The 14208-nt window shown below is 42.5% G+C and overlaps 2 protein-coding genes across 3 annotated transcripts; one reads left to right on the top strand and one right to left on the bottom strand.

The window, feature by feature from the left end:
• Nucleotides 1–176: 176 nt before the first annotated feature.
• Nucleotides 177–3504, bottom strand: ankrd45 (ankyrin repeat domain 45). Its single transcript, XM_064338368.1, has 5 exons — nt 2721–3504; nt 2448–2615; nt 2245–2336; nt 1254–1392; nt 177–482 (listed from the first exon to the last, which is right to left on the bottom strand). Exons 1-5 carry the CDS (start codon nt 2956–2958, stop codon nt 451–453), a joined length of 669 nt encoding a protein of 222 aa, XP_064194438.1. The 5' UTR covers nt 2959–3504; the 3' UTR covers nt 177–450.
• On the top strand, nt 2793–13873 carry klhl20 (kelch-like family member 20). Of its 2 annotated transcripts, none has more exons than XM_064338366.1 (12): nt 2793–2926; nt 6031–6093; nt 7594–8167; nt 8548–8706; nt 9103–9197; nt 9534–9649; nt 9874–10057; nt 10207–10350; nt 10529–10662; nt 10755–10963; nt 11307–11413; nt 11772–13873. In XM_064338366.1, the coding sequence occupies exons 2-12, from the start codon at nt 6071–6073 to the stop codon at nt 11854–11856; spliced, it is 1830 nt and encodes a 609-aa protein (XP_064194436.1). In that variant the 5' UTR covers nt 2793–2926; nt 6031–6070; the 3' UTR covers nt 11857–13873. The 2 variants fall into 2 exon arrangements, with proteins under 2 accessions (XP_064194436.1, XP_064194435.1); XM_064338365.1 differs by lacking the exon at nt 2793–2926 and adding an exon at nt 3698–4005.
• The last annotated feature ends 335 nt before the right edge of the window (nt 13874–14208 follow it).

The following is a 14208-nucleotide window of genomic DNA, read 5'->3' as shown; positions in this document are numbered from 1 at the left end:
TCTCAATTCCAAACAATATAAACGAATATATACTATATGGTTAATGCTTGCCATGTACCCCTGCTAGATAACCATTAAAAAAGGATCGTTCATTCTTTGTGAAGTTGATTTATATTAAAAATCCACCATACTGAAGGCATGGGGGGCATAAATCATATTTATATGAAAAATTAAAATTTCATGCAGCAGATTGTTTATATTTATTGTTTGAACTGACATTCTCCATTTTTCATCTTCCATTCAAAGGAAAAAGACAAAGCAAATAATACATGATGAACAACAAATGGAAACAAAATCAAGAACCACATTTACACTGGTTTAGTCACTCGTTGTGAAATGAGTCTCAAAAAGTGTCATTCCTCTTACTAAAAGTTAAATGGGTAAATTTCAGACACACCAAACACAAGTGTTAATGGCCTGCTGGAGAAGTCATTGCATTTTCCCAGATAATCAGTGTTTCCTGGTTTTAGTTGTAGCTTCAGCTGAAAAACAAAATAACAGTTAAGCGATTGGGTGTAACTGCAGTGTTAGCATTCTAATTATTAGAGTAGAATGATTATGAAGCGATAACATCTCAGATCAACCAAAATGTGGGGAAAGGTGCATATTGCTCTGTGATACCAATTGTTTTTCTTGTCCAAAATGCTGTATTATGAAACTTGCATTTATTTCCATTTGACAGCTACATTGTGAAGTATTGAACTGGTGAAGATTCATCAAGCAACTTGATTATTCCAATTGGTATACCCAGAGTGAGATTGATGTTTTATTGCCATCTATCTGCCAGCTGTGCTTAATTTACTCTATAATCAATTGAATCGCCCCATTCTTTGGGCAGTTAGAGTAAAATATTACATCTGGTGACTAATGGAACCTGATTCTGATGATGGTCTGTCTGGAGAAAAATGTTTGTTGTATTTTGCTCATTTGCACTTTATCATATAGCCTGAAAAACATGCATTTTTTACAAGCTCCTGTTTAGCATTTGCTTTCCATTTTTTATAAAGGTGTGCAGGTCTGTCTTGTATTTAACATTTTGACTGACCTGTTTTGATATCTGAAGACAGGTCTACCCTGCAGTAACTTACACCTATATCTGAAAATGACTTGGAATGCAGAAATTAAATGTTACGGGAATTGTTCATATCAATGGATGAGGGATATGTGGTAACAGCTTGAAGTGTACCTGTAATAAAATGGGAGTTTGTTCATCACTGGTAGAACAACCAAATGGAAAAAATGAGAGCACTCACATGGAGCTGTGAGCTTAGCAAGAAGAGGGCTAAGAATGTTTTCCAGGTGCTTCTTTTGCTCAGTGAAATCTTGTACTGATGGATTTTTTGCATTCTGAATCCAATCTGCCTTTACTGAGCAGGAACTCATGAATAGGTTCTGAAATGTGAGAAATATGAAATATGTTCAACATAACTCAAATTCAGGGGCGTCAACCTACGAATGAAAATAAGGATATACTGAAACTTTTTGTGATGGTCACCATTAGTGACTAACCTGGAATAGTGTACACATTCAAAATTATATTTAAAAAATAGTTCATATAGTGAAAGTATTGAGAGGTGACAATAACATAAGGGTTTATGTAAAGGTGTAAAGTGGTTAATGGAAACAATTAGTAGTGTTTTGTGTCTTGGTAACTAGTATAGAACTAGCTTTAGAGTTATTTTAAAATTAAATTTGAAGGATTTGTGTACATATTCTGATACTAATCTACATTTAGTAACATTATTTCGTCACAATTTTATATGCGCCTAAGAGCATACTACTGGCATAGCGTGAACCCATGAACATATGCAGTATTTTTGTTTTCTTTTTAATAAACCACATAGTGGAGACATTTCAACGAATTAGCTTTGTTCCCTACAGTAGCCTACGTTGCTCTGCATACCTTGAAAGCCGCTAAAAGGCTCACGCAGTATTAGCTCCACTAACCCCTGAAAAGGATTGAAGTTAGAGAAGGGCTGGGCTCCGATAACAGGGAAGGACTAGTGAAATCAAAGAATATTTAAATTGATAATTTAATAAATACAATATACGTTTTCATTTGTGTAGCCTACAGGTTTTCATTTCAGAATTAATAAAATATTACATTTTCTCAAGATATAATCATTTAAAAGCCATTATTTACTTTGAGGGGGTACGTAAAAATGTGTTTGCAATATTTCGTTTATGCCAGAATGCAATACTACATACTGTTCTGTTTGAGAATATGTCAAACGAATCGATTACCTTTTCTTCTTTGTTGAGTTTGCCTTGAGCTTTCTCGTCACAAAATGCATCTCTTGCTTGAGTGATGTATTCTTCCAAGTTCTGCTTGGCTTCTAAAGAATGAGAAAGTAGTGTATCTTGTCAAAGTGCGTAATTACATTATTTCAGTAGGCACTAGTGACAACCTGTTTAAGGTGTATTTCGGATGTCATCCCCACTCTTACCTGCCCAAGAGAGATACTCGGCACAAGCGATCTTGGAATAGCGGCACGCGACCTCATTAGCCCTCTCCCCGCGGAAGTTTTGTGCATGCAAGTTGGCACCAAGTTCCACCAATGTTTTCACGGTGTCAAGATGACCCCAGAGAGCAGCATAATGTAATGGGGAGTAACCTGCATACAGATAGCAGTAGCGTTAACAGGTGAATATTCGGTTTTGCTACCAAGCAGTGTAAACCATAGTCTTATTAAATGAGTGAGGAGTTTAATTGCGTTTACCCCGGACCGTGAGTTCATTTACACTGGCTCCATATCTAAGTAGTTCTCGTATGATATCGCTTCTGCCAAGCATGCAGGATACAAACAAGGCATTTCTTCCAAATTCATCCTTTTCCTGGAACACGTCAAGCGTTTCACCCACATTTGAATTGCTTTTACACTCCAACAATTCTTGAAGAGCTTCGATATCTCCTGATAAAGAGCAGGTGAATATTGAGTTTTCTCCGTCCAATTCCATTGACTTTGAATGATGATTTACGTTTGTTTGTAGCAAGGTAATTTAGTAATGGTCGTTAAAGTTAGCTCAAAACAAACAAACAAAAAAACATTTTTTTCAGAAGTCCCCGTTGCGCTTTTAGCTGCCTGAACGTTTAGCAGTCTAGTGCAAGTAACGTTAACGTCTCGTGCGGTAGGCTACGTTATTCTACTGACATCTCATTTATTGAAACTTTCTAGTAATTGTCTTCAGTGGTTACCCACAACAACTTAGCTACCAAACAAGCTAATAATGGAACCAAATGTCCATTATTAACGATAGCTTCTCACTGAATCAAATTCGAAAGCCAGCTGGGTTTTGTTTGAACTGCTCCCTGCAGTCTCTGTTGTGTTGCTATAGTTACTGGTTGGTCCTTGTCGGTATTCTTCAGTCATGCAGTTCATTCGTCTAGCGTTGAGATATACTAACAGTGGTAGGTTAAGCTGATCTAGTTATTAAACGTAGCGCTACGTGGCTAAATTATTAATTACTGCATGCTTAATAAAACTGAAACACTTGTCATCAATGTTACTCCTTCGGAGCTATTTTTCAATGTAGATCTAACCGATTGATCAATATAACTAGCTCTTTTTAGTTTAGTTTAGTTTAGTTTAGTTTATTTATTTGACGATTCACTTTAAAAGGACAATTACATGGTTGCAAACACCAACTATCTACTCTTCTATATACATAATGGATTTTTCTGTATTACATACGAGTTATTTAGTTTACTAATAAAAAAAAGTATTATTATTGTTTTTTTGTTTTTTTTTTACGAATCGTGGCTTTGCAAGATCGTTTTGCTGTGTGCATATAGCAACTTGGTTTTAGTTGACTAGTGACGAATTTGATGTGGAACCATAAGTAGTAACTGGATGTGTGGTAGGGGGACTTTTCGCGTGCACGTTTCCTGTTTATAGGAATTTTCAATATGTGGTGGTTTTAGCACTTCTTTGTGCTTAATATTTCGTCGAAGCGTCAGAAAATAAAAATAAGCTTCGTTTTTACTCGTATAGATGGAAATATAAGGTGAGTGTACGTATTTATCTGTATAACCATTTCTATATAAGTACTGGAGCTTGCTTTGGCAATCCGCAAGAAGCGAAGTATGCCACTTAGCTAGCTACCGCTATCAAAACGTTCACAAGCCACTGCCGAGGACCAAATATGTCAAACAGTTTTCGTACATAGCAGTTAGCTAGATAAATACCTAAACGAAGTTCCTACGGCATCATTGACTCTATCTGCAATTTCTTCACAAACTGAAGTTAGCTAGTAAACTACCACCATTCACCTGCTTGTATGCATTTCAATGTTTCCATGTTAAAATCAAGGCCTTTTCATTGGAGGCCATATGCGGCTTGCTAAATTTCTAAATGGAGCTCGGTATTGAGAATTTTAATATAGAATTAAGGAGAAAGTCAGGTCATTTTTCTCATCCTGACGTGTCCATACAGCTGGATAAGTTAATTAAATACATGTTTGTGTTGCTGATTGCACCGCCTGGAATTTGCTGCCGAGCAAACGAACGTTAAGGAGCTCGCTCTAGATTTACATCGCTCAAGTTTAAGTTTATGTTAGCTATCGATATGAATTTGTCCAGCGAGTTGTTAACTAAAATTCATTTTGGCGCACGTTTAGCTGACTGTATCAGGAACGGAGAACGATGTGCATCTTAGATGGAAAGATTTATTTTTGACTAGTTCCTACTGTTGGTTTCGTAATTATGGTTCAGTAAATTTGGTGAACTAAGAGAATCAAAGCTGACAGTTTAAGTTCCAGTCGGCTACATTGACGTCCAGGAGATTCATTACCATTGTACCGTAATTACCAGTGGAATACCATTGAAATTTTTAAAATGGAATAATTCGCAACCTGTGTATAGATTAAAGTACGCTTTGAAAGTACTTTAATCTATACATAGATTGAAATAAATTGCATAGGCCGAAATTTTTCTTTGTAGGTTAAAAAACTCTCCAGATGTGCGTTGCATTTTAGGAAGAGCGAAAACAGCAATATAATAGCCGTTGAAAATCCATAAAAAGAATGTAATTAGTATATATTCACGAACAAGCAAATGATTACAATGACTTCACGTTTAGCTGACTGTATCAGGAACGGAGAACGATGTGCATCTTAGATGGAAAGATTTATTTTTGACTAGTTCCTACTGTTGGTTTCGTAATTATGGTTCCGTAAATTTGGTGAACTAAGAGAATCAAAGCTGACAGTTTAAGTTCCAGTCGGCTACATTGACGTCCAGGAGATTCATTACCATTGTACCATAATTACCAGTGGAATACCATTGAAATTTTTAAAATGAAATAATTCGCAACCTGTGTATAGATTAAAGTACGCTTTGAAAGTACTTTAATCTATACATAGATTGAAATAAATTGCATAGGCCGAAATTTTTCTTTGTAGGTTAAAAAACTCTCCAGATGTGCGTTGCATTTTAGGAAGAGCGAAAACAGCAATATAATAGCCGTTGAAAATCCATAAAAAATGTAATTAGTATATATTCACGAACAAGCAAATGATTACAATGGCTTTGAATGAAGATAGATGTATTATGCTTAAACAGGGCCTCTAGATGAGAGCATGTGAGCTAAAGTTTCGGTTTTCTGGCTGAATTGGCAGAAAAGATATGAATTGACCTGTCCATGCAACCAATGAAGAGATGTGCAGTGCTGCTACCGGAGATCCTTCAGTATATCACAATAAAAAATGTATATGTACAACTTCAGATTCAAATATTTATTTAAAGCCTGTATACATTTTAAGTAAAGAAACACAATACCTTAAGTATAGTCTGCTCCCTGTCCGTGCACTTGTCTCAGATATACAAATGGTGAAATGAATATATTTCACATCTGTGCTTATCAGTTCTTTTTATTTTCCGGTCATGTTTACCAAAACACTGCCAGTTGGAGAACAAAAGTATGTTCCACCTCTTGGCTCGACCTCTCAGTAATCAAACTAGAGACCAATGGGCTGCCCCAAAAACTGCAATGTTCTGAGGCCTGTTTCTGCTTTCTCTTTCGTTCCTTACAGTCTAACTGGGAGGTGCGACTGCAGGTTGTATTTTCTGTGCATGGATGCAAAACTAATGCGCAGGTAGGGTATTTAATTCTCCTTATATCTGGTTAACCTTGTAGGAAAGCTGAATGTTGTATACCATATTTATTGAAATATTACTTTCTGTCTCTATCCCATTCTTGAGTGACATTGTTTTATATGATATTTATTGATGTTGCTTGGCAACTACAGGCAATGGGAGTTTAACGATTAAAAATGATATAGCTTGGAGCGCTTCGGGGGTGGCAATTGAAAGAGTGCTCGGCCTTAAGTCATACAATACAAATATCACTTCCTGATCCTTCAGTCATTGAGTTTGTCTCACTTGCAGTAGTACAAGGCAGCTGCTGTGTCTGTTTACCTCAGTTTAATGCAACCATTTTTCAAGGCCAACACCTCTGCAGTCTCCCAAGTGTAATGGAATATAATGCACACCTCCTTGTCTTTTGATGCATGGTGAGCATCTTTATAATTACAGTAGTGGTGGTTAATTTCACTGTAACGCACTTTGATATCATGAAATGTGCAATATACATGCAGTCCATTGTTTGGCATTAGCTTGATGGCTTAGGCCTATCAGCTGCAGTGACTCATTTTGTTTTCATATGGTTTGAAAACTGGGACTGTGCCATGGGCTTTGGGCAGTTGTCTTATATGGACTGGGTCACTTAGTCTTTCTGAAGTGGTTGTAAAAAAAAAATAAAATAAAAGAAAGGGCTCTGTGTAGATCTATCTTCTCTCTGTCAGCTTTGGTATGTGCTTCTCAAAGGCTGTGCTAGCATATAGCCTACCTTTCAGTGACAGTTATAATTAGAACAACTGTCTGCAGTTAGATGAGAAAATTTATGCGGCCAAGTCGCTTAACTCCAGTCCAAGTAGAAGTTGCTGACTGCAGCTCTTGGACGGCTTGCAGGGGAATGAGAAGTCCCACTGGACCGTAGACAAGTGCGGGGCTTGCTATTTGTCGAGATGCCAGGGGTAGAGGTCAGGGATTGTGCTCTGGGCCAGGGAACCTGTCGGTACTGGTTTGTTTGATCAGAGTGAACAACTGTATTATGTTGGTGTGCTGTGACTGCATTGTGTCGAAGCCTGTCTGCTTGGCTGCGGTGCTATCCCCCAACACAGCATGATGCTCATTACTTCACCAGTTTATATTTGACATTTTGGTGTTTAGGGTGTTGGCAAGACAGATTTGGTTTTGTATTATTTTGAAAAGTTCATCAGACTCTTCTGTCTTGTAATATTAGCAAGACTTTTTATCTCTTAATGAAAATGCAATATCTTTAATTGGTACCATGTCACTGCGATTGAAATTTAATGTATTAGAACATTAGCATGACTTTGTCACTGTAAGCTAAATGTAATGCCTTGCAATATTAAGTCTTTGTCATTGTAATGGAATCGTAATATTTTAGAATATTAGCATGGCTTTGTTTTGGGAATGGGATGGAAATGTTGTCTTTGATAAACAATAGAATTTTGGAAACGTATTAATTGTATGACTGTCTTACCCCCCCGCCCCCCGCCCCCCCACCAAAGGGGTACCAGTGCTCGCCCAGACACCACCGGAATGGACATCACCAGTCGTTGCACCCTGGGTGACCCCAACAAGCTCCCGGAGGGCGTTCCCCAGCCGGCGCGGATGCCCTACGTGTCGGACAAGCACCCCCGGCAGACCCTGGAGGTGATCAACCTGCTGCGCAAGCACCGGGAGCTCTGCGACGTGGTGCTGGTGGTGGGAGCCAAGAAGATCTACGCCCACCGGGTGATCCTGTCGGCCTGCAGCCCCTACTTCCGCGCCATGTTCACGGGCGAGCTGGCCGAGAGCCGGCAGACGGAGGTGGTGATCCGCGACATCGACGAGCGGGCCATGGAGCTGCTCATCGACTTCGCCTACACGTCGCAGGTGACGGTGGAGGAGGGCAACGTGCAGACCCTGCTGCCCGCCGCCTGCCTGCTGCAGCTGGCCGAGATCCAGGAGGCGTGCTGCGAGTTCCTCAAGCGCCAGCTGGACCCCTCCAACTGCCTGGGCATCCGCGCCTTTGCCGACACGCACTCCTGCCGGGAGCTGCTGCGCATCGCTGACAAGTTCACCCAGCACAACTTCCAGGAGGTGAGCCTCTGCTCCAGGGCTGCCCAGCGATGGTCCTGGAGATTTTGCATCCTTTGGATCAGTGGTAGCCAACCCTGTTCCTGGAGATTTACCATCCTGTATATCAGTGGTAACCAACCCAGTTCCTGGAGATTTACCGCCCTGTAGGTTTTCACTACACCCCGTACAAAGGACACCTCATTCCACAGCTAGAGAGCTTGTTGAGCTGCTAATTAGTAGATTCAGGTGTGCCAAATTGGGGTGTTAGAGGTGTAACTCATTGCTCAGTGTGTGTGAGCATGGTGTGTTAGTGCTGTTACAGATGTAATGAGTGCTCATTGCTCAGTGTGAGTTATGTTTTGGCCTCTGGTTGCTTGGTGACCCATTTGTTGCTCTCTAAGGTGATGGAGAGCGAGGAGTTTATGCTGCTGCCGGCCAATCAGCTGATCGATATCATCTCCAGTGACGAATTGAACGTACGCAGTGAAGAGCAGGTGTTCAACGCTGTCATGGCCTGGGTCAAATACAGCATACAGGAACGCCGGCCACAGCTGCCGCAGGTATGACCCAAATCCATGTCTGTCGCCTACGTGTGCTGCAAAGCCCAACCCTCCACAGATCCACATCTATCACCTATATTTGGCACGGGTTCAACCCAACTCCACCACACCCACATCTGTTATGACCTACACCTTCCACAGTTACGGCCCAGCCCCAAAACCTACATCTGTCACCTACATATTTCATAAATACAACCCCAACACTATAACTTTCATCTATCACCCACCCGAACCCACCACTGCTACAGCTCAACCTTGTCAAACCCACATTTATCACCCACACCTTCCACAGATAAACCCAAACCCACACCATCCATAGCCTTGTGAATCCTGCGCGGTGTTTTTCTGGTTTCTGCTCCACTAGTCTGAGTGATGACACCTCTCTCTGATCTGCAGGTACTTCAGCACGTCCGCCTGCCTCTTCTAAGCCCCAAGTTCCTGGTGGGGACTGTGGGGTCTGACCCCCTCATCAAGAGCGACGAGGAGTGCAGGTGAGTTCATGAAGAGCAGTGCTGGTGAGTGAAGAGCAGTGTATGTGAGTGTAGAGCTGTACAGGAGTGAAGAGCAGTGTATGTGAGTGTAGAGCTGTACAGGTGAGTGAAGAGCAGTGTATGTGAGCAGTGCAGGTGAGTGAAGATCAGTACAGGTGAGTGAAGAGCAGTGTATGTGAGCAGTGCAGGTGAGTGAAGATCAGTACAGGTGAGTGAAGAGCAGTGTGAGTGTAGAGCTGTACAGGTGAGTGAAGATCAGTGCAGGTGAGTGAAGATCAGTGCAGGTGAGCAGTGCAAGGATCCTTCATTTGTCAAATGCTTTGTGGTTTTATTCAGAGACTTAGTTGATGAAGCCAAGAACTACCTCCTCTTGCCACAAGAGCGCCCCCTAATGCAAGGACCACGCACTCGTCCCCGCAAGCCAATCCGTTGCGGAGAGGTCCTGTTTGCAGGTGGGACCCATCTTCCATCCCTTCAACCATTATTTTCAGCACACAGAAAATTTGCACCAGATTATTCGCATGTCACACTGCACATCACTTTCTATTGTAAAGAATGCCCCCTTTAAAGGGTCTTTTAAAGAGACAGACACGCGCACACACACACACACACACACACACACACACCTCTGGCTTATAAAGGGACACGCCCTCTAAAGCGGTACGTGGCTTTGCAGTTGGAGGGTGGTGCAGCGGTGACGCCATCTCCAGCGTGGAGCGCTACGACCCCCAGACCAACGAGTGGCGCATGGTGGCCTCCATGAGCAAGAGGCGCTGCGGCGTGGGCGTGAGCGTCCTGGACGACCTCCTGTACGCCGTGGGGGGTCACGACGGATCCTCGTACCTCAACAGCGTGGAGAGGTGGGTTTGCCCCCCAACACTCAAATAACATTTATTAACAGTCCCTTTAAGGTGTATTTGTTGTGTTTGATCAGGGGTTGGAAAAAGTGTGTCCCCACCTTGTACACATGATGGTTTAAAATGTGAAATGCACACCTGCTTTTTGACAGGTACGACCCCAAAACCAACCAGTGGAGCAGCGATGTGGCCCCCACCAGCACCTGCAGGACTAGTGTTGGGGTGGCAGTGCTGGGAGGGTACCTGTATGCGGTCGGAGGCCAGGATGGAGTCTCCTGCCTCAACATTGTGGAAAGGTGCTGACCCATCATTTTCTAATGCCGCTAGAGCCATTCAACAGTGGCCAGGCAGCGGCACAAATAATCATTGGCCGCACATTTCAAAGTAGTCTGTTCAGTAGGAAAGGACTCGTGCTGGGAAAGCCAGGTGGGATTTGGCTCGAGCGCTAACGTGCTAACGTTTCCCGTCCCGCAGATACGACCCCAAGGAGAACAAGTGGACCCGAGTGGCATCCATGAGCACCCGGCGGCTGGGCGTGGCCGTAGCTGTGCTGGGGGGGTTTCTCTATGCAGTGGGGGGCTCGGACGGAACCTCCCCCCTCAACACAGGTAAAGAAAAGAAAAAAACTGCCATCGCGTCCGCTTCAATTTACTGTACATGTGGCGCATGTCTGTATCTTAACGTGTCCGTTCGTACGCAGTGGAGAGGTACAACCCCCAGGAGAACCGCTGGCACACGGTGGCGCCGATGGGCACGCGACGGAAGCACCTGGGCTGTGCCGTGTACCAGGACATGATCTACTCCGTGGGCGGCCGCGACGACACCACCGAGCTGAGCAGCGCCGAGCGCTACAACCCCAGGACCAACCAGTGGTCCCCCGTGGTCGCCATGACGTCTCGGCGGAGCGGGGTGGGTCCAGCCTGTAGACATGACTCAACGGTCTTGACGTGGTGCTGGGTGTTCTGAGTACTGAGTCATGACATAAGCCTAAATGGGAAGTGTCTTCTCATAAAACAGCACATTCATTTGATAGGTATCAGTATTTGTATATGAAATTGGCTTTTTTATATACATTTTTCAGGCAAAAGTAGCACTGACCAAACATATAAGAGTGTGCTAACTATACAGTGACTTTCATGGAGTTTAAGCAGTTGAAATGGTATTGAGCTTTTCTGTTTCAGCCACAGAGCTACGGCTGTATTGAATGGTGTGACGAGTTGGTTCAACTGTGGAAAATGCTTTTCTTTGGCAGGTTGGTTTAGCTGTGGTAAATGGACAGTTAATGGCTGTGGGAGGCTTTGATGGAACAACGTACCTGAAAACTATTGAGGTCTACGATCCCGATGCAAATACATGGAGGTGAGTTGTCAACGCTGTTATACTGGTATTTGTCTATACTCTTATACTATGCAGTGGAAAATGGGTATGGTTTGCTGATATTAACGTATGCTGTGCGCTGGTATAACCTGTTCTTGCACTTGGCAGTACATATACATACGGTATGTGTAGGAACAGGTTTGGTACCTGCCAGCGTTCAGGTATGGTATCTGCACATGTTCTGCTATGCGTGGGGTAGAGGTAGATGTATGTTTTTATACTTTCTACAGTAATGCTGGTATATATAGTACTATGGGATTGTATATTCACAGGAAGGTGCATTACTATTTCATACAGTCCTGCCCAATGTTAACCCTGCATTCTCTCTTCCTTCTCTAAGGCTGTATGGCGGTATGAACTATCGGAGGCTGGGAGGAGGTGTCGGAGTTATCAAAATGACGCACTGTGAATCGCATATATGGTAACCATGGTAACTCCCCAGGTGCCTCCCTGTAGCCTGTGCTTCCTCCAAAGACATTTGTGCGTCATGCAAGAATGAACTTATACTCCAACCATCAGCAACCATCCAGCCAGCAGTCTGAGAAGAATGTGAGGATCCTCCCTGAGAGGTTAACATGCAGGCAGTTTCTCATCACCTTCTGCTCGCTTTGGGACCTTGGGACCTGTAGTTCTTCTCATCATTGCTCTGCCTGTACTAAATGGATGGTCTGACACTTTGATCTCCATGGCTGGATGCTGCAGCTGTTATGCATTCACTCAGTGCTGCGTTTCTGCATGGCTGCAGTGACTCGCAGGAACGCAGCACAATGTCTTGCTTTTCCGATTCCGGCACTGTGCCCAACAGGAAAGTTCTCTGGGAAGGAAGACACTCAATGTTACTGGACATATAAAGAGCACATTGGGTTCCATGACGGTCACTTAGACTCTTAGGAGATGGATCATTAGTTACTCATGGTTGGATTCCGTTAATTTGTATTCCTTATGCCATTTATAGTTTGTATACAGAGCAGTCCAGGAAGACATTTCACCAATCGGCCATACATGTGGCCTGCTGTAACATTGGTATATGGGCAGTGATAATGATATAATATAGGCTGTGGCAACATTAGCATTTGGGCCTGGGTAACATTGGCCTGTGGGCAGTGGTAATGTTATCATATAGGCTATGGGCTGTGGCAACATTAGCATTTGAGCCTGTGTAACATTGGCCTGTGGGCAGTGGTAATGTTATCATATAGGCTGTGGCTACATTAGCATTTGGGCCTGGGTAACATTGGCCTGTGGGCAGTGGTAATGTTGTCATATAGGCTATAGGCTGTAGCAACATTAGTATTTGAGCCTCTGTAACACTGGCCTGTTGGCAGTGGTAATGTTGGCCTATGAGTATCAGAAACATTGGTCTATGGACAGTGGTAATGTGGACATCTTGGTACTGTAGAGCTCTTGAGGTCTTGGATGCATCGCTCCCTGAATGGGAGCGCTAAATGGGCAAATTAAGCCTGGAGGAAAGCCTTTGATCATATTTTACTGCTCTCGGTTCACTTTGAAAAGGTTAAGGTGTGTTTAACTTATTTTTTTAAATTTCATACTATCATTTTTGAAGAATAGGTGCACTTTATTGCCAATTTGGAAATGAAAGTACAAGGTGAGCCAATAGCAATTCGCGTTCAGTGAGTCTTTGGCCTGGTACTTCTGACGGCGATGAGAATATTAAATGTATTCATTGTATATTTTGGATACGTGTCAATCATGGACATGATGCATCGTGACCGTAATTACTACTTTCAATTTAAACATTGCCATTTTGAATAACTAGTAGTGTATCCATTCTTCAAACTCCTAATGCAAAAATTAGTGGACGGGTTATTTTGTGGACTTCATATGCATTTGAATGTCCATTTAATTAGAAAATGTACTGCCAGCTTTTATTGGATTGGCTCTAATTGGCATTACATCCACAGATGTTACTTCAAGTGTTGGCTGTATCATGAAGATGTAATCCCATGATTCTGCAAATGTGAGCTTATTTCTATTAAATCTAACCATTATTTAGTCCTTTATTGTACGATGACTGGAACTGGGAACGAGTTAGTTTGATTCAAAAGGTTTTTAGGTGAAATCAATTGGCTTGGAATCTCCTAGCTGGTTTTAAGGAATCTCTGTGCAGTTTATTGCTGGGGATGTTGTATTTTGCGGTTTTGTTGGCCAATGGAGCAATATTTGCACCTTTTATTCCTGGATATTTGTCAAACCAAACAATGCATTTCAATCTGCTTTCAACACAGACCAGTCAAAGCTGGTTGGCTGAAATGTTATTTTTTCCAAGCGTGCAAAGTCAGAGGGAAATGGGCTATAAGAGACTAATCTGTTGGCTATTCCAGTGTGCATGAAAGCCTGGGAATCCAGGAATCATTTCACCCACTTCAACACCAGAGCAATGTCTGCACTCTAACCTATGCAGTCAATAAACTGTTTTCAGTATTTGCTTTCATTTTTTTCCCCAAACACTTAAAAAGGAAGGGAGACTAGTATTCAGACTATAATTCAGATTTGCTAGTTTGATCATCTGAACTAGCATACAGGCCCTCTACATTCCCAAACATGTGCATCCTTGTGGTATGCAAGAGCTCGAGTCCCTGGGCACTATCGCATACTCTGGAGACTAACTCAACAGTTCATCAGTGACACTGATCCTAGAGGAGAGAATGACTCCTGGGATAACAAGGACTCCTGTGGTGCAGCTGCTACTGTTGATCAGAAAGGAAAAATGTCATAGAACTAAATCATCACTACATAAAATAAATTCTAAAGATTGG

This window comes from Anguilla rostrata, chromosome 6 (genome assembly GCF_018555375.3).
Source record: "Anguilla rostrata isolate EN2019 chromosome 6, ASM1855537v3, whole genome shotgun sequence".
Classification (NCBI taxonomy): Eukaryota; Metazoa; Chordata; class Actinopteri; order Anguilliformes; family Anguillidae; genus Anguilla; species Anguilla rostrata.
This window is presented reverse-complemented; position numbering and strand designations above follow the sequence as displayed.